The sequence below is a fragment of the Lithobates pipiens genome, unplaced genomic scaffold (assembly GCF_037356315.1).
Source record: "Lithobates pipiens isolate NorthernLeopardFrog02 unplaced genomic scaffold, aLitPip1_a1.2 Scaffold_22, whole genome shotgun sequence".
Taxonomy (NCBI): Eukaryota; Metazoa; Chordata; class Amphibia; order Anura; family Ranidae; genus Lithobates; species Lithobates pipiens.
Window position 1 is genome coordinate 294,955,524 of NW_027507784.1, and position 20,443 is coordinate 294,975,966.

A 20,443-nucleotide genomic window follows, 5' to 3' on the forward strand; every position below is an offset into this window, starting at 1 on the left:
AGGTGAGGAGTAGACAGATAGATTTGGGTGTCATTGGCGTATAAGTGGTATTGGAAGCCGTGGGCAGTTATCAAGTGACCAACGGAGGAGGTATAAATAGAGAAGAGAAGGGGTCCAAGAACAGAGCCTTGGGGGACCCTCACAGAAAGAGGCAATGGAGAGGAGGATATAGAGTTGTAGGTGACACTAAAGGAGCGCTGTGATAGATAGGCAGAGAACCAGGAAATCGCAGAATCTCGGAGGCCAAGGGAATGTAGTTTATTGAGGAGGAGTGGGTGGTCAACAGTATAAAAGGCAGCAGAGAGGTTAAGTAGTAGGAGTATGGAGTACTGGCTGTTGGTTTTAGCAGTTAGTAGATCGTTAGTGAGTTTTATTAAAGCAGTTTCCGTGGAGTGCTGAGAGCGAAAGCCAGACTGTAATGGGTCAAGAAGGTTATTTTCATTGAGATAGGAGTTAAGGCGGTTGTAGACTAAGCGTTCTAGAAGTTTAGAGGTGAATGGGAGCAATGAGATAGGTCTTAAGTTGTTCAGGTTGGAGGGGTCCAATGAGAATTTTTTTAAGTATGGGGGTGATCTGCGCATGTTTTAGAGGGGAGGGGAAGGTGCCACTTGAGAGGGAGAGATTGAAGATGTGAGTGAGGGAGCATAGGATAGAATTAGAGGGTGACCTTAATAGTTGTGAGGGAACAGGGTCCAAGAGACAATTGGTTAGGTGAGCATCTGAGAAAAGTTTTGTAACCTCTTCAGTAGTAGCCAATTCAAAAGAAGAGACTGTTGAATGTGCTATTAGGCCAGGTATGTTGGATGGGGAAGATGTACGCACGGCGGAGGTGTCCTCACAAATTGCATCAATCTTGTCTTTGAAGTGGTTGGCAATCTCTTGGGCAGTGAGTGAGTTAGTGGGTAGAGGGGGTGGGGGACGAAGCAGAGAGTTAAAAGTTGAGAAGAGCCGATGGGGATTGGATGACAAAGTATTAATAAGAGATACAAAGTAGGCTTGTTTGGCAGCATGGAGGCAGGAATTGTATTTTAGAAGGGCAGATTTATATATGGTGAAGTCTTGGAGGCATTTGGTTTTACGCCACAGCCGTTCAAGAGCACACTAATGTCTCTTGAGATTTCTAGTGTTGTCAGTTTGCCAGGGTTGTAATGGTCAGGGCCTGTTTCTGTGTGTGGTTAGAGGAGCAAGTGCATCTAGTGATGAAGAGAGTGAACTGTTGTAGACAGAGATGGCAAGGTCAGGACAGGACAGGGGAGAGATTATTTCATATAGGTGGTCAGTAGCAGAATAGAGAAGAGAAGGCTTAAGGTGGCGAAGGTTTCTACAAGTGATGGTTTGCTGCTTGGAGGGATGGCTGGTTGGAGGCAAGGATACAGTGAAACTAATGAGGTTGTGATCAGAGAGAGGAAAGGGGGTGTTTGTGAGGTTGCCAGGGTTGCAGAGATGGGAGAATACAATGTCAAGTGTATTACCATTGGAGTGAGTGGAAGTATGTGTCCATTGGGTTAGGTCAAAAGATGAGGTTAAGTCGAGAAGTTTAGCTGTAGTTGGGTTGTTAACGTTGACAGGAATGTTAAAGTCACCAAGAATGATGGTGGGTATTTCAGAGGAGAGAAAGTAGGGTAGCCAGGCAGCGAAGTCATCAAGAAAGCGCGACACCGATCCAGGAGGCCGATAAATTGCTGCAATTCTCAGAGAAATAGGAGAAAACAGAGGAATACAGTGCATCTCGAAAGAAGAGAGGGAAAGAGAGGGAGGGATGGGAAGGACTTGGAAGGTGTATTGTGGGGATAGAAGGAATCCAACTGCACCTCCTTTCTGTCCATTGGGTCTGGGGGAGTGAGTCCAATGGAGACCACCATGGGAGAGGGCAGCAGGAGAAGCTAGGTCCCAAATTTTGAAGCCAGGTTTCAGTTATGGCGAGTATGTTAAAGCCATGAGAGATGAAGAGGTCATGTACAGATGTTAGCTTGTTACAGATGGAGCGGGCATTCCAAAGGGCACATGAGATAGGGGGGTTGCTTTGAGGAAGCAGGGGGATAGAAACTAAATTAAGCGGATTGTGGTGGTTGCCAGAGGGGGAGGGGTACTGGAGATGTGGCTTGCAGTTTGAGAATGGTGGCCCAGGATTAGGAGAAATGTCACCTGAGACTAGGAGGAGGAGGAGGGTGAGGAACGCAAGATGTGAGTGAGATGTGCATGAGCGCGTGTGTCTAGTGGCCTTGGAGTTTATGCCAGCATATGGATGCAGCAAATGCAGGAGATGATGGGTGCAGTAGTAGGGAGAGGGTAGGAGTGAGGATGATATGTGCATGCTGCAGGGTAGAGGGGAGGGATAGAGTAAGGAGAATTTGAGGATAGAAGACACTGATGTGAGAAGGAAGAGAATGAGGAGCATTGCACTAGATAGAGTGGGAATCTGACTTGATACAAAATAAATGAGTAATGCTGGTTTGCTTGTCGTCTTGCAGAGAGGAGCAGAGTTCTAGTTGTATCTTCATCCAGCTTTGGTTATCCTGCTTTCGTTAACCTGCGTCGCTGAAACTGCGCATCACTCGTGACAGAGCCACTCAGGAAAGAGCCATGAAATCTGCGCCTTGCCCCTGTCTGCGCCACCCCATAGGCTGCTTTAAATTTATAGGGAGAGTAAGCAGGCATGCATTTCTCTATTGGTCATCATAGGGTCTGATTTAAGACAGGGTCGTAAAGCTAATTACTTCTCTTGATCACTGAAGCCAAATGGGGTTTAGAATCAGTCACCAGTAATGTTGCTATTGTAGTTTGGTTGTTATATAGCTAGCATTAAAAATGGAAGTTTAAAGAGATGACAGCAGAAGACATTTACCAAATATGTTACAGCAATGTCAGTTCAGCAGAGTAGAGTGTACAGATGGATAAGACATTTACCAAATATGTTACAGCCAATTACAGCTTACTTCTGGGTTCAGCCAAATTTGGTTTCAGACCAAATCCAAGCTCATCACTAATGGTAGCAATACATACTGTATATAAACAGTGTCTACCTACAAAGATAGCACAACAAACTGCACAACCCGGTGATGTGACCTGCAATCCCATTGTGACAAAGTCACTCTGTATACAAGTGACTTTACAATTTCTGGCTACTGTTCTGATTGCTTGAGAGTGGCTGTACTGTGCCTTTATGGGATCTATTGTTGTGGATTATATGGCTGTAGATAGAATAGTGCCATGTGCCAGGAAATTGTGTCACCTGCTATTCTAGACCTCTTAGCTAGGAAATAGGAGTCAGAACATTTAATGGCCTTATACTGTGTAATGACGTACCAACTGATTGATCCACCCCTCACAAAGCTTCTACAAACAACTACTACATAGCCTAAAAATGTTTATAATCACATAATACTCTAAAAAAGTGCATTCATCATTCTTGTAAAAAAAAAAACAGGTTGAATTATGACTTGGTAGAGTTATGGTTGTAACTGAAAACCCACCAAGCACTCCAGGAAGCACTATCTTCTACCTTACTAATACAGTTATCTTTTTCTGAAGTGTCCCTATAAACTCCAAGAAATACAAAAATATTTACTGATTTCTGATTTGCATTGTACTTACCCTTCTTAGCCCTTGTACACACGGTCGGAGAATCTGTCGGAATGAGTCTTATCGGACCGTGTCGTCAGATAATCCGACTGTGTGTGGTATATGTTGGAAATATTTCCCGACCAACTGGGGCGGATGGACCTAATTCGATCATGTGTAGAGCATTTTCATCGGACCAAGTGCCACGCATGCTCAGATCAAATTCCTATATCAAAGCTATTGGCTACTAGCCTGAATGTAGTCCCATCGTAACGAAATTACGTCATCACATTCTGAAAGATCGGATTTTTCGCCAACTTGGCCCGACCGTGTGTATGCAACAGTTTCGGACACAATCCGTCGGACTAAATCCGACGAGCAAAATCCGACAGATTTGGTTGGCAAAATCTCCGACCGTGTGTACGTGGGCTAACAGTCAGGGTACCTAAATACATCCCAGACGACTCAAAAATAACTCTTATGCCCTGTACACACGATGGGATTTTCCGACAACAAAATCTATGGGATTTTTTTCCGACGGATGTTTGCTCAAACTTGTCTTGCATACACACAGTCATACACAGTTGGTCGGAAATTCCGAACGTCAAGAATGCGGTGACAAACTGTACAACACATACAACGAGCAGAGAAAAATCCAACAATGGATTTTGTTGTCGGAAAATTTGAGAACTGAATCTCAAATTTTGTGTGATGGAAATTCCTATGGAAAATGTGTGATGGAGCCTACACACGGTCGGAATTTCCAACAACAAGGTCCTATCACACATTTTCTGTCGGGAAAGTCCTATCGTATGTACAGGGCATAACAGTTATTTTCATTAGAAAGCAGCCACTGCCTAGCCACAGAGTAGAAAAGCCTGACCTCTGTCTACATCTGTCTGCAGAGAAAGACCCCTGCTCTATATAAAGAAGTGGTCTCTTTGCAGAGATCCAACACACTCCCTGCTGAGTCAGACCGATAACTCCCAATGAATAAAGATTGTGTTCTCTCCTCATTTGAGAGTTCTAATTCTGAATCAGTGGGTGAGATGTTGGACCTCTGCAGAGAGACCAATGCTTCCATACAGAGAATGAGGGTCCTTCTCTACAGCATGCTGGCAGGGGATAGCATTTTTTTTACATAGGCTGTGGCTACTTTCTAATTAAATGGGATTGTAGAATTTTGCACTGCTTTCGGCTAGAGGCAGTGCTCCGTTACAATAGTATTGCCCTCTAAAGAGCCATCCCTGGCAGATTGCTTTTAAACAATTTGACAACTGGGAGGCATTATGTCACTTCCTCACTGCCTGTTTTAACGCCTAAAATCCTTCACCACCAGGGAGTTGCAGGACAGCCATTTTTACTTGTCCAGCCACCTTTGCAGCTTAAAGTAGGGCGGCAAAAATGTGGGACATTTCCTGCTTTAAAGCCCCCTCACCAACTGAAAGTGTATTGTCCAATCAGAGAATGCTTTGCATTCATTCAGAAAATGAAAACCATTCTTTGAATGACACCCATGCTGAGAGGCCAACTTCTTGTGTTCAGAATTCAGAAGGCCAGCCACTCAGCACGGGACCTAGAAACAAATGGATGCCACTAGAATAGCCCATGTCTTCTTCCGGGATTTACAGCTTCCACGGCCAGGTATGGTATATACATACTTACGTTATTTAGTTCTTTGAATTAAAGCGGAGTCCAACCCAACTTTACAGCTTGGTCTTAAACTAAAGACCACCCCTCTACCCCTCGTTTTTGGATATACATTTTTTTTTCTTACCTCTTATGTATTGAATAGGTGAACATCCATCCCTGCCTCACCGCGGCGAAATAGGTAATTTCCTCTTTTGCCTCTGCCTGTCCCCACTGCCTTCTGGGACCTGTGTGTGTCTCAGAAGACTACTGGGCCATTCAGAAAGCACCACCCGACTCGTGCATGCACAGTAGGAGACCGGCTGTTACAGTGGCTGCGCCTGAACCCGAGCCCATGGACAGATCAGCCTCAAGGGGCTGACATCGCGGGGCTCCCTGGACAGGTAAGTGTCCTTATTAAAAAGCAGTAGCTACATTGTTTGTAGCTATTGACTTTTAAAAAAAACTTTTTTGAGGGTGGAACTTCACTTTAACTTCAGCTTTGAAAATAATATTTCTAATGAATTATTTGAGAAAAAAAAATATGTTTTTTTTATGCAACTGTTTCCCAGCACCAAGCCTGTCCTTCCCATAAAGACTATTACAATGCTGTATGGTAACATTGGAGTATAAATCCACTTTAACCAAACTGACAAGATCAACAAAGACAGTTGTGCCAACGGGCGTTTTATAATACCAAGTTGCAAGAACTTTTAATGTTTGCACTTTTCAGCTAAATACAAGCCAGTTCTGAACCGGTTACAACTCCTTGTATGAGCAGTATGTCTCAGTTTGTCTCATAAAATTACATTGTGATGGCTCGTACCATTTCACAGAACTGGCGCTGAAGTGGAAGGCAAATATCAGAAGGCTTAAGGGATTAGAGAAGACTTTGTAAGACCTGGCAGGAGCTCTAAATGTAAATGAGATGTATTAGTAGGGAAAGACAAAACAGAGTTTTATGCTGTCTAGAAGACAGATTAAAACATAATGAAACCCGAGAAGTGGCTACATTTAGAAATTGTTGCATTTTATTATACTGCCAGTGGTGGCTGATGGTATATTTATTTTGGGGGAGCATCAAACAAACCATTCATAGCCACACCCCCCGTCTGGTCAGTCACGTCACAGCCTCCCCCCTGGGTTGATCGGTCACCAGCCCCACACTTACCCCATTTAGGTCGCGGGCAGGTGAAGGCTTCAATTCCTGGTGCTTCACGGTGGCTTACCTGCATCTTCTCCCTCCTCCTCCTTGGTGGCCAATAGGATCGCTTCTCCTCTCGGCCAATCAACTGACGGGTCTCAGGATCCGCTTCCTGATTGGCCAGGAGGAAAATCGGGAAGACAATAGCCACTATTAATCTGCTATTGTCACACAACTAGGCGGGCTCGCCCCCCTTTTTTTGAAGCCTATTAGAGCCCCAGGCTCTAATCACATGCTTCTAAAAAATAAAAATAAAAGATTAGAATCCATGCGACCGGCGCCCCGCATGTAGATTAGGGGCCGGACGCATGGATTAGGGGGCGGCACCCTGCGCCCCATATGGACAGGCCATCACTGCTGCCAAATATATTGAAAGACTGTACCACGACGTGATCCATATATGTACTGCAGTACGTGCAATGGTACCCCAACTAAAACAGTAGTGGACAACAACCCCACACTGCAGATCACCATGTTGCAGTCCATTGGCAGCTTACTCAAAATGAATGGACTGCCCTAATGCATCAAACATTAATGCACAAGTCTAAGCACTTTAATGCACTTTAAAGAGAAATGACAGTATACATTCTATAAGAAAACATTTTTGCTTATTAATAAAATAGTTACCCTAAAGTACTCTCTGGTATGACTATTTTAAATATTGTATCTCAAAAATGTATTTGTAAGTGCTGGTGCACACTAGTGTGGCTTCCGATGTGTCTTGAACCGAATGCCAAAGAAAAACAATCTCATCAATGCGATTTAACACGGTGCCCTTTTTTGCAAAGGTTCCAGTGCTACTTTGGTGCGATTTACAGTGTGATTTGGCCTCATTTAATATGCAAAGTTCTGCATCAAAGGCGCACTACATAATTGCACTGAAAATCACAATAAAATCACATTGCAGCAGTATGAACCCAGTATTCTTTCTAGTGTTTAGCTGTACCCCAGGGAATGTGATCTGTGCTTCTGTATTTCAGGGAAAGCATCTGTTGTTCAGAGGAACCTGTTTGGGTGTAAACATCTCAGCTTCCATTGCTGACTCATATTTGTAGGTGCATGGCTTCCATCCCTAGCCATGATTCACAACTCAGTCACAAATGCAACTGGTAAAATGTTGGAAAAATGATATGCCTGTTCTTGTTTCAGGTCAGTAATCCACTAGACTGAAAAGAAGGCTAAAGATGACAACCCTGGATCTTGCACCTTGTACTTTTGCACTTCCCTTTAAGGACTTTTGAGATAAACTCAGTTCCTTGTCTATCCATCCATAGGTTTGCAGAGGGAGAGAGAAGTAAAGTGGAATTGTGCAGCAGTATTAAGCAAGAAACAGAGCCTACATAAGTAAGCCCTCCTTCCCACCAATGCGATTTATCATGTGATTCAAAATGAATCAATGAAACCATTTAAATGATTGCGACTTAAGTCACATCGACATTGAAAAAGGCTCCTGCACTACTTTTCTGTGTTTTCATTGCGACTTGCATTGACTTCGGTTAGATGAAGTCACAAGCCGCAATGAAATCAAAGATCCAAAAATTGCACTGATATATGCAGCTTTGAAATCGCACTGAAGTAGCATGATTTTAAAGCTGTAAACCAAGGCTGACACTCACTGATGAGATAAACCTCCTTTAAAGGCTTAGTTCACCTTATATATTACTTTTGCATAAAGTAGTAAATGTAGAAACTAATCTGATATAATAATAACTATCAATTTACTCATCTTTGCAGTGGAGCCTGTAGAGCATTACACCCCATGATCAGTGTTTTCCCCTAGCCTCAGATTCATATGGAGGTATGGGCTTGGGCTGGAGGAAGAGTACTTAGAGTACAAGGGAGGAGGGATTACTGACATGGCTCTGCATAGTCCCTCCGTCATGGTGGAAGATGGGACTTGTAGTAATGTAAAAAAATGTGAATGGGCTAAGTTCAAAGATGCAAAGAATTTAGCAGATTCCAGCAGGAAGATGCACCTTGTGATTTAGGTGAAAAGGGCAATTTGAGTTTTGGAGATGCTGTATGTTACCATGCTGTACATGCTACTCCCTAAATATGGGTAGGACATGAAAGTTAGTCTAAAAAGTTAACTTAATACGTAAAGCTGTCATCTGAAAAGGGTCTTAATGCTCCTAATTACAAGGTCAGTATGAGCTCAAAATGGACAGACTACTGTATGTGACCAACGTGACCAGTGTTCTGATGTCTACTGAAAAGTAAAGTGTATCCCAAGCTCACATACTGACAAATGTAGAGCCTTATGCCCTGTACACACGGTCGGAAATTCTGATGCAAAAGGTCCGATCGGATTATATTTTATCGGAAAATCCGATCGTGTGTGGGCTCTATCGGACTTTTTCCATCGGAAATTCCGACAGAAAAAATTTGAGAGCAGGATCTAAAATTTTTCGACAAAGAATTCCGACGGACAAAGTGCCACGCAGGCTGAGATCAAATTACGAGACCAATGCTATTGGTTACTAGTCTCTACGTAGTCCCGTCAATACGCAATGAACGTCACCACGTTCCAAACGAACTGATTTTCCGTCAACTTTGTCCGACCGTGTGTATGCAACGCCAGTTTCGGACAAAATCCATCTGAAAAAATCTGACGGATTTTGTGGTTGGAATGTAAGAACCGTTTGTACAAGCCATTAGAGAAGTATGGTCAAAGCGTGTTTGTTCATACTTCTCATGTGGGTCACAGGAGAGCACGTACTTGCTCTCCTTTAACCCAGAATCAGCCATCAGTGAGCTAAAATCCGCTGATGTCACAAAGCTTCTCCATTCTCTGGATGTATCCCAACAATAATGTCGGGATCTACCCAGATGGCTGACCAACAGCTGCCCCAGCCTCTCAGCGTCCGTCAGAGCCTGAGCCAGCTGCTCCCATCTCCTCCCCAGCCCTGAGCCCCAGTGATCTCGGGAGGGGCAGAACAGAAAGCGGTGACTGACAGTCACCACTCTCTGTGCAGAAGAGATTGAGAACTGAGTGATCAGCAGTCACGTTATCATTCAGTTCTTGGACTTAAAGCTGATGGGGGACAGCTGAAGCATCACAGTGATGCTGTAGCCATAGAGAGTATTTAGGTTTTGTTTTAGTTTCATTTCCTACACTCATGTAATCATTACTAGACACATTAAATGTATTTTTTAAAGTGGTACTAAACCCACAACAGTAAAATCAGTCTGTATATGCACCAAAGCATGTGTGATACTTACTGTGGAACCTAAGGGGTTAATCCTCTGATTTGTATAAAAAGGCTTTTTGATCGTGTCTCCTCTGATCCTGCCCTTCTTCCAAAGTCCCCAAACCATCTCCTGATATAACAAAGGCCATGGGACAACCCACACATGCTCAGATTGATGTGCATTGCTAGAGAGTTTCTTTTTTTTTTCTTGGGAGAGTGCATGTGATCAGCACAGGGCCAATCAGCTCTGTGCAGAGAGAGGGTCAGAGGTCCTGCATCCTCATAGAACAATCATGGGAGAATGAAAACTCATCCTACAAGCGTTAAGCAGACACTGAAGTCACAAGACTACGTACTGCTGATAAGAAAAGATATTTAGCAGTATATGTTTACTAAAACTATTGCATTTCCATGTTCTGTGTACTGTGGGAGATCCGATATATAGTGAATGCAGGGTCCTGGGTTTAGTAATACTTTAAATGTAAGTAGTGAGATTACCTGAATTTGATTTGTTGTCAGCATTTTACTGTATGACTTGTACTGCAGAGCTCAGAGGTGGGGGTGGGAGAAGCAGCACAAGCAGCCAGTCAGGTGTGCTGCAGTGCAAGAAGCCTGCTGATAGGAGTAGAGAGAGCAGAGTGACAGAAGATAAGTTAATTAGTGTGCTACTCCTCCTTTTACTGACCAGTTCCAGGCTGGGGGAGGGACAAGACCTTTAAGTGTTGGCTGAATTACAGCAGAGAAAAATTAGGTCAGAGCTATATAAGACAAAGAACCGGATGACCAGGAATATAAATTCTTTGACAGTTAAAACACACCCCAGATGTGTATTTAATTCATATATTTAGCTGTTTTCATGGAGTTAAATGAGAAATATAAATTTGGTTAAATAATGATTCTTACCAGTTCTATGGCTACTTTGTATCTCTCTGCATAGGTCTCATTGCCTTTGGTGGCATTATTGACCTGGGAATAATCTGTGCTGCTGTCAAAGATGTTGTAGACAATTGGGTTGTTGGGATCCTGTTCATCAATGACAACTAGAGGCATGTAGTTCCACAGACTAGGGTCAAGGGTCACATTCTGGTTTGTGTTGTTGGGAGCTGGTATACCAGAGCTGTACTGACTTGAAAACTGGATGCGATCCAATGCAGTGTCAACCAGTTCATCCAAATCATGTAGGAGATGCTTAACACGGGAATACCTGTAATGCAAATACACAATAACATATTCAATTTGTATATGATGCCATGTGACATGAAAGTAGAACTCCATCAAAAAAATTTTTTTTTTTAGTTTGGTATTGAGCAGAAAGAGCCTCTGTCAGGTTTTTCATTGTGCACTACGTACATCACCCTGAAATGAATATGCATAAATAAGGACAACAAATTAGTGTGCCCTAAAGTGTACAGTGCCTTGAACAAGTATTCATACCCCTTACCATTTTCCAAATTTTGTCAGTCTAAAACCAGATTTTAAATGTATTTTATTGGGATTTTATATGATAGATCAGGGTTTCTCAACCAGAGTTCCATGAAAGCCAAGGGTTCCTCTAGTCTAGAGGTTGCTAGGGGTTTCTTGAGCATTGAGCAATTTCTACCTCTCTGATAACTTTCCATTGACACCATCAATCTTGTTAGCATTCTATAAGAAGGTAATTCTTCCCAGTGACCACAAGTGTAACAAGCATTCTCCCCACTGACCATCACACTAATGTATCATGAGTTGTAGACATAGGGATTTTTAGCAGGGGTTCCTTGAGACCAGAAAGTTCTTTCAAGGGTTCCGCTATGGTCAAAAGTTTGAGAAAGGATGTGATAGACCAACACAAAGTGGAACATAATTGTGAAGTGGAAGGAAAATGAAAAATGGTTTTCAAAATATTTTACAAATATGTGAAAATTGTGGCATGCATTTGTATTCAGCCCCCCTGAGTCAATACTTTGTAGAACCACCTTTCGCTGCAATTACAGCTGCAAGTCTTTTTGGGGATGTCTCTACCAGCTTTGTACATCTACACATTGACATTGTTGCCCATTCCTCTTTGCAAAATAGCTCAAGCTCTGTCAGATTAGATGGGGAGTGTCTGTAAACAGCAAACTTCAAGTCTTGCCACAGATTCTCAATTGGATTTAAGTCTGGACTTTGACTGGGCCAGTCTAACACATGAATATGTTTTAATCTAAACCATTCTATTGTAGCTCTGGTTGTACATTTAGAGTTGTTGAACCTCCACCCCAGTCTCAAGTGTTTTGCAGACTCTAACAGGTTTTCTTCTAAGATTGCCCTGTGTTTGGCTCCATCCATCTTCCCATTAACTCTGACCAGCTTCCATGTCCCCCTGGACAGGAAAGCATCCCCACAACATGATGCTGCCACCACCATGTTTCACAGTGAGGGTAGTGTGTTCAGGGTGATGTGCAGTGTTAGTTTTCTGCCACATATAGCGTTTTGATTTTAGGCCAAAAAGTTCAATTTTGGTCTCATCTGACCAGAGCACCTTCTTTCACATGTTTTCAGTTTGCAAGAAGCCATGTGGGGGACACAGCAAACAGGACTATGACTTTCTTTTAACAATGGCTTTTTTCTTGCCACTCTTCATAAAGGCCAGATTTGTGGAGCGCACAACTAATAGTTGTCCTGTGGACAGATTCACCCTCCTGAGCTGTGGATCTCTGCAACTCCTCCAGAGTTACCATGGGACTCTTAGCTGCTCCTCTGATGAATGCTCTCTTTGCCCGGCCTATCAGTTTAGGTGGATGGTGATGTCTTGGTAGGTTTGCAGTTGTGCCATACTCTTTCCACTTTCAGATGATGGATTGAACAGTGCTCTGTGAGATGTTCGAAGCTTGGGATATTTTTTATAACCTAACCCTGCTTTAAACTTCTCCACAACTTTATCCCTGACCTGTCTGGTGAGTTCCTTGGCCTTTGTTATGGTGATTGTTCACTAAGGTTCTCTAACAAACCTGTGAGGGCTTCACAAAACAGCTGTATTTATACTGAGATTAAATTGCACATAGGTGGACTCTATTTAATAATTAGGTGTCTTCTGAAGGCAATTGGTTCCACTCGATTTTAGTTAGGGGTATCAGAGTAAAGGAGGTTGAATACAAATGCACACCACACTTTTCAGATATTTATTAAAAAATTTTGAAAACCATTTATTATTTTCCTTCACAATTATGTGCCACTTTGTGTTGGTCTATCACATAAAACCCCAGTAAAATACATTTGCTGTTTTGGTTGTAACATGACAAAGTGTGGAAAATTTCATGGGTTATGAGTACTTTTTGAAGGCACTGTATGTAAACCCTGATGAGGATTCATTGAAGTGGGTCTTCTTCCACTGGGCTACATTTTTGTGTGTGTTTTGCAGGCGGTGCAGTTGATCGAACACACTCAGTATGAAGATGACTGCTTCTGGTCTTGTAACAGGAGCTGGCAGCACCAGGTGACATCATCTGATCACTGTGATAGTCAATCACAGTAATCTCTTGTTTAAGGCCCCGTTCACATCCGGCGATTTGGGATCACGGTCAGAATAGCCATGATTCTGCCCGTGATTCCAAATTGCACTACAATTGTGGCAAAACATGACCCTCGTACTCGGAGGCCATTCCTTTTTCATGGCATCCCAAACACAGTGCAGTTTTTCCGTGCATGGTAGGGAAAATCACGGCAAACCGCATCGCGTGAAGTTTGTCACCCAAAAGGATTCAACTCATGCTCCCAAATCGCCAGAAACACTATATTGCCAAAAGTATTGGGACTGCCTTTACATGCGCATGAACTTTAATGGCACCCCAGTCTTCGTCCGTAGGGTTCAATATTGGGTTGGCCCACCCTTTGCAGCTATAACAGCTTTAACTCTTCTGGGAAGGCTTCCACAAGGTTTAGGAGTGTGTCTATGGGAATGTTTGACCATTCTTCCAGAAGCGCAATTGCGAGGTCAGGCACTAATGATGGAAGAGAAGGCCTGGCTTGCAGTCTCCACTCAAATTCACCCCAAAGGTGTTCTATCAGGTTGAGGTCTGTGCAGGCCAATCAAGTTTTTCCCTCCCAAACTCGCTCATCCATGTCTTTATGGACATTGCTGGTCTCAAGTCTGGGCTCTGGCTGGGCCAATCAAGGACATTCACAGAGTTGTCTGTAACCACTTCTTTGTTATCTTGGCTGTGTGCTTAGGGTCGTTGTCCTGTTGGAAGATGGACCTTCACCCCAGTCTGAGGTCCAGAGTGCTCTGGAGCAGGTTTTCAACAAGGATGACATTGCTGCATTCATCTTTCCCTCAATCTTGACTAGTCTCCCAGTTCCTGCTGCTAAAAGTTGAATTTAATAGAATTCCAGGAAAACTAGGGCCATTTATTCTTAGTGTGCTCTGTTTTTGCAGTTCTATCGTTGATCAGTTGTGTTGTTACCTGTATGGCAATAATACAAAAGATCATTGAAAGATTGTTTATATGAACTCTCCTATAAAAATGTATTCTTTTATTTGGATTTCTCAACCATGTTTTGATGGATGAGCATTGTTTTTTGTCCTTTTATCTGTATGCTTAGATTTTTTCATCAACTGACTATACAAAAGTATGGGCAGCTGGAATACACTAGTGGAATGAATGGCATGTGTGTCAAGAAAAGGACATTTTCAGAAGTAGGGCTGTTGGGCACTGGACAGGCCCTCGCAGTGAAGATTGCTGGAACATGCAGGGGGTGGCAAGATTTCTTAAAGGACAAGTTCACGAAAAGTGAATTTGTCCTTTTATACAGTGCATCTGGAAAGTATTCACTTTTTCCACATTTTGTTATGTTACAGCCTTATTTCAAAATGGATTAAATTAATTGTTTTCCTCAAAATTCTACAATCAATACCCTATAATGACAGCGTGAAAGGAGTTTGAAATCTTTGCAAATTTATTCAAAATAAAAACGAAAAAAAAAAAACACATGTACATAAGTATTCACAGCCTTTGCCATGACACATTTCCAGAATACGCCCCTTTTTAACTAATGACACCACCAAGCTTCTAATTCACTCCCTGGTCATCTCTCGCCTCGACTACTGCAACTCACTATTCATTGGATTAGCTTTACATAGACTATCACCCCTGCAGTCCATAATGAATGTCACTGCAAGACTCATCCACCTTAGCAACTATTCAGTGTCCTTCACCCCTCTCTGCCAATCCCTCCACTGGCTTCCACTCACCCAACGAATAAAATTCAAAGTACTAACAATAATTTAAAAGGTCCAGTAAATGTGAAACAGGGAGCCCCGCTCCTTCAGACAACGCCAGCAGTGGTCAGAGGTGGAAGGATATATTTTGTGGATTATGGCTGGGGTCTGGTACCAAAAGAGGAGAATTTTGTAAGAGTTCTCTTTGTATAGGGTACATAGAGAGGACATAGAGGTACATAGAGAGGATTTAGCTGCTTGTCTCCACACCCTCTGCTTGTCTCTGCTTGTCTCCACACCCCCTGCCAAGCCTCCAGTGGAAGCTCCTCACCCAGCTCCCTCTCCCTGCGCTTCATGTATGCATGTTTACCTTTCGTTTGGAAGTGGTGTGCATTAAGGATCCGGTATATATCGGAGATCAGTCCCCTGCGATTCCATCCATCAAGTATGATCTGTTCAAATGGGGAGGGCGGAGAGAACTGAAGGCGCGGGGCTATCGTTTGTGCAAAATGTCTGATTTGTAAGTAGCCATAGAATGTCTGTCGGGGGAGGTCGTGCTTGGCCTGGAGCTCTGAAAAAGTCAAAAGCTTCCTCGTCCTGGGGTCCACCAAGTGTCCCAAATGGAACAAACTCCGTGAAGCCCAGGGCCAAGACATCTGGTGAGTCAGGCTAGTCGGCAGCTTAGGGTTGCAGAGAAAGGAGGTCATCAGGGAAAACTCTGAATGGAGTCTGCATTCACGAGACAGCTTCCGCCAAAGCTGGCGGAGCTGAGCCATCGGCCCCAGTAAACGGCCGGGTCTACGTCTACTTTCGCGCCCCATAGGAAACTGTTCGGGTGTACCGGAGCTAGCCAAATTTTGTCGATCTCTGACCACTTATTATAGGACCGCTGTGGGAACCATGAGACTATTGCCCGTAACTGGGCTGGTCAGGGAATGCCAATCTGCCATCCAAGCGCAGGACAGTCACGACGGAACCGGGCACCAGGTGTTTCCTAAAATTCCATACAAACTTCAACATGTCCCTCTGAAGTGTGCATAAGTGGGCGTATGGGACCGGGATAGGCAATGTCTGAAATAGGTATAGGAGCTTAGGGAGGATCACCATTTTAATGGACGCAATCTGCCCCAGAAGCGATATGTGGTGCGCTTTCCACTTGTGGACAAGTTCCCTAATCGCCCGATAGAGGGGGGGGGGGAAGTTGGCCCGATATAGAGTGTGGAACGACGGTGTAATAAAGACCCACAAGTATTTAAGGGAGGGACTCTCCCACTTATAGGGGAACGTGGACCGCAGGTGAGCTGTCTCGACCGTCGCCATATTAATCGGAAGGGCTACCGATTTAGACGCATTGATTTTGTATCCCGAAAGTGCTCCATAGCGGTCCAGTTCAGTGTGGAGGTTGGGCAGTGAAATCCTAGGCTGGGTCAGGGTAAGGATGATGTCGTCAGCGAACAACAATATTTTAAATTCCCTGCCCCTGACCGGGATCCCCTGAACATCCAGGTTGCCCCTAATGGCAGCCGCCAGGGGTTCTACACACAGTGCAAACAGCAGAGGGGAAAGCGGACAGCCCTGGTGAGTGCCATTGACAATGGAGAAAGTCGAAGAAGTGGCAAAGGGGGTTTTAACCTTTGAGGAGGGGGTGGTGTATAAGTGCTGCACCGCGCGCAGGAATGGTCCCCGGAAGCCCATATGATGTAATGTAGCCATCATAAAGGGCCAGCTCAGGTGGTCAAACGCCTTTTCCGTGTCTAAGCTCAGGACCAGAGGTGCTAGGTTTTCCCTGTTAGCAACATCAACAAGATCAATAATTTTCCTGGTATTGTCTCCTGCCTGTCTCAGAGGGACAAAGCCCACTTGATCCTTATGTACTAAGGAGGGGACCATTGCGTTTAAGCGGTTCGCTAAAATTTTTGTGAAAATTTTCAGATCCGCGTTCAGCCGGGCTATGGGCCTATAGCTGGCGCAGGAGGTTGGATCTTTATCCGGTTTAGGGATAAGGGAGATAAACGAACCCAGCATCTCGGTCAGGACCGGGGATTGTTGGAGAAAGGCGTTGAACAGTTTGATCATGTGCGGGCTCAAGAGAGGCAGAAATGCCTTTTTTTGAGCGTATTTTTGCAAAATCCTTTTTTTGAAAGTCTGAAGACACTTCTCGATGAGACCCTTTTTATTTTTCTGAGGATCCCCTGGCACAGCACTACTTACTGAGTATAAATTAGTCCACATACCAAGGAAGGTGATATAGCTGGAAAGTGGGTTTTTCGCTGGATGTGCCCCCTTCGGACGTGCCTACTCGTGGAACAACCAGATCCTGCATCGTGCAATATTGAAGGCCTGATCGCCCCGTGTGGGCATAGAGTTTTGGTGAGTGGGGACCTGAGGGGGCGAGCACGGAAGTCACCTAAATTCTTTCATGTTTGAGCACCAGTCACCTTTACCTGCAACCACTGGAAGATTTTGAAACTTTATGTGGACTTGTATTTATTTATTTATTTCTCTATTTTTATTTTCATTTTAATTTTTATCTCTGTTCCTGGATTCGTTCCAGGTCCCATATAATAATATATATTTTCTGGCTCTCTTTTTTGGTCTTTTTTGGGTTTAGGTTTTTTGTTTTTTGCCTTTTGTTTTTTGTTTTTCAAAAGGACTGTATCCATTGTCCGTGTAGGACGATCCTTTGACTAAATTATGTACTCGGCATAACCGCTGCACTTTCTCTGCACATTTTTAGCACATTTTTTTGCACAATTTTTTGCATTTTTTGCACAACAGTGCACACCGATTGCTATTTTTGCACATAACATATATTATTTGTTGTACATGTTTATATCTGTGGTACAGATACATAATTGTTTGCACATATATAATTTATTTGCACAGTTCTTATATATATCTATGGCACTTATGGTATATTGAGCACAGACACATTCTGGTACCTATTTATATCCATGACCTCTTATAGTGGTACTTAGACTGTACTTATACAACCGCTTAGTCAGTACTGTCAAAAATTTATACTTTCTGGAATTTTTATATTTATTTATTCACCGGTTATACATTTATGTACAATTTGGACACAAATTGTTTTTTTCGTGAGAGTCACCTGTCCCTAGTACCTTTGTGCAGCCCGCTCTGGATATAACTCTATAAGAGATATTCTCTATAAGATCTTTTACTGTGATTTCCTGTGTGTGGTGATAACTACTACTTACCTGGAATTTTCTCTTCCTTTCTCTCCCTGGTGCTGGAGGCACTACTTTGCTCACACACATAGGGTTTATATACATATTTAATTTAGCTATGACAGGTAGCGCCTGGGCCTCTCCCTTCCTTTCCTAATTTTCTTTTTGTTACATCTCACACTCCTTTGGGTCTGTGAGACATAGGGGCGGTGACACCTTCTTTCGATAGCTTATTGTCTGGGTTGCTTACACATACCATTCAGCGCGGCTGTGGTCCTCTGAGACCGCTCTTATATAGTTTCTTGTTCAGTCATGTGTAAAGGAAACCAGGCACTGCTCTTCACCAGGCCAATACCATGCCTACAGTGAAGCATGGAGGTGGCAGCATCATGCTTTGGGATGTTTTTCAGCAGTAGGAACTGGGAAACTGTCAGGGCTGGGCTCAGTCCTTCCTTCTCTGAGCTGGCTGCTCAACCATTGGCCAATTGCCAGCTCCCATCTCTCTCCACAGTTACCCAGCTGAAATTGATCCTGCTCGTCAGTCCTACCTCCTTAAGCCATCCAGTCCAGAGGAGATCTGCCTTCGCCTTGGTCACATCACAAGAAACAATCTCCTGTGTTCCTGTTTTAAAGACTGGCTTTGCTGACATCCTTTCAGGCTACAGATCCTGCTTGCTGTTCCACTACTTTGATCCCTTACTCCTGGCTTGGCTGACGATCCATTCCGATTACTGAACTTTGGCTATGTTTTGACTACGTTTGTTCTTTTTACTTTTATTATTAAACAAGTGTGATTTAACTGTATTTTTGTCTCGGTCTGACAGAAATTAGCCAGGATTGAGGGAAAGATGAATGCAGCAATGTACAGAGATATCATTGATGTAAACCTGCTCCAGAGCGCTCTTGAACCTCAGACTGGGCAAAGGTTCATCTTCCAACAAGACAATGACCCTAAGCACACAGCCAAGATAACAAAGGAGTGACTACAGGACAACTCTGTGAATGTCTATTAATGGCCCAGCCAGAGCCCAGACTTGAACCCAATTGAACATCACTGGAGAGATTTGAAAATGGCTGTGCACCAACGGGTAGGGACCAATGTGAGTGTGTAATGTACAGGGACAGGGATACTCACTCAGGTTGAACTGGATGGACTGGTGTCTTTATTCAACCTTACTAACTATGAAACGCTCCCCATCCAACCTGATTGAGCTTGAGAGATCCTGCAAAGAAGAATGGGAGAAACTGCCCAAAAATAGGTGTGCCAAGCTTGTAGCATCATACTCAAAAAGACTTGAGGCTGTAATTGGTGCCAAAGGTGCTTCAACAAAGTATTGAGCAGAGGGTGAGAATACTTATGTACATGTGATTATTTAAAAAAAAATTTTTTAATAAAATTGCAAAGATGTCAAACTTTAGTCATGTTATGAGGTATTGTTTGTAGAATTTTGAGAAAAATAATACATGTAATCCCTTTTGGAATAAGGCTGTAACATAACAAAATGTGGAAAAAGTAAAGCGCTGGGAATACTTTCCGGATGGACTGTATACTGTATATTTTTATTTTTATTATTATTTATATTTTATTATTTTTTAATTTTGTATTAATTTTCTTCCTAATTTGATGATGTCATAAGTCTTAGCCTTTGTACACACGGTCAGACATTCTGACAACAAAATTCGTCCGATATTTTCAGACGGATTTTGTCTGAAACTGGTGTTGCATACACTCGGTCGGACAGTTGATGATGTTCATTGCAACGGAACTACGTTGCGGCTAGTAGCCAATAGTGATGGACGAACTTCCGACGGGACGTTTCGCGAACGCGAAACGCGAACGGACACAAACGTTCGCGAAAACGACCGTTCGCCGCGGGCTCCATTGACTTCAATGGGAGGCGAATTTCGCAAACCTTTAGGTCGAATTTGCGGCCACGGGGTAATTATTAGGGGGTAGCACGTAGTCCCACCACCTGGACAATAGCATAATACATGTATGAGGTGAATTTGGGATCGATAACTACAAGCATTTTTTTTTTATTTGGGAAATTGTTCTGACAATTCAGGACTATGGAGCTAATGAAGGCAATGGAGGAGAGGGAAGGTCAGGGACCAGGGTAGGCAAACAAGAGGGTGCAGGAGATACAGAGCACTGACAGCAGCACCGTAATACAGAGCACTGACATCAGCACCGTGACATACAGCGCTGACAGCAGCTCCGTGACATACAGCGCTGACAGCAGCTCCGTGACATACAGCGCTGACAGCAGCTCCGTGACATACAGCGCTGACAGCAGCTCCGTGACATACAGCGCTGACAGCAGCTCCGTGACATACAGCGCTGACAGCAGCACCGTGACATACAGCGCTGACAGCAGCTCCGTGACATACAGCGCTGACAGCAGCTCCGTGACATACAGCGCTGACAGCAGCTCCGTGACATACAGCACTGACAGCAGCTCCGTGACATACAGCGCTGACAGCAGCTCCGTGA

General features: G+C 43.6%; 1 protein-coding gene across 5 annotated transcripts in view; it reads right to left on the minus strand.

Moving 5' to 3' along the window:
• The window catches only part of SCNN1B (sodium channel epithelial 1 subunit beta), a 152,824-nt gene that overhangs the window by 62,388 nt on the left and 69,993 nt on the right, over nucleotides 1-20,443 (minus strand). For all 5 annotated transcript variants that reach the window (XM_077449166.1, XM_077449167.1, XM_077449169.1 and 2 more), the window contains exon 4: nucleotides 10,489-10,789. In XM_077449166.1, coding sequence (XP_077305292.1) covers nucleotides 10,489-10,789 — 301 coding nt within the window. The remainder of the gene's footprint in view (nucleotides 1-10,488; nucleotides 10,790-20,443) is intronic.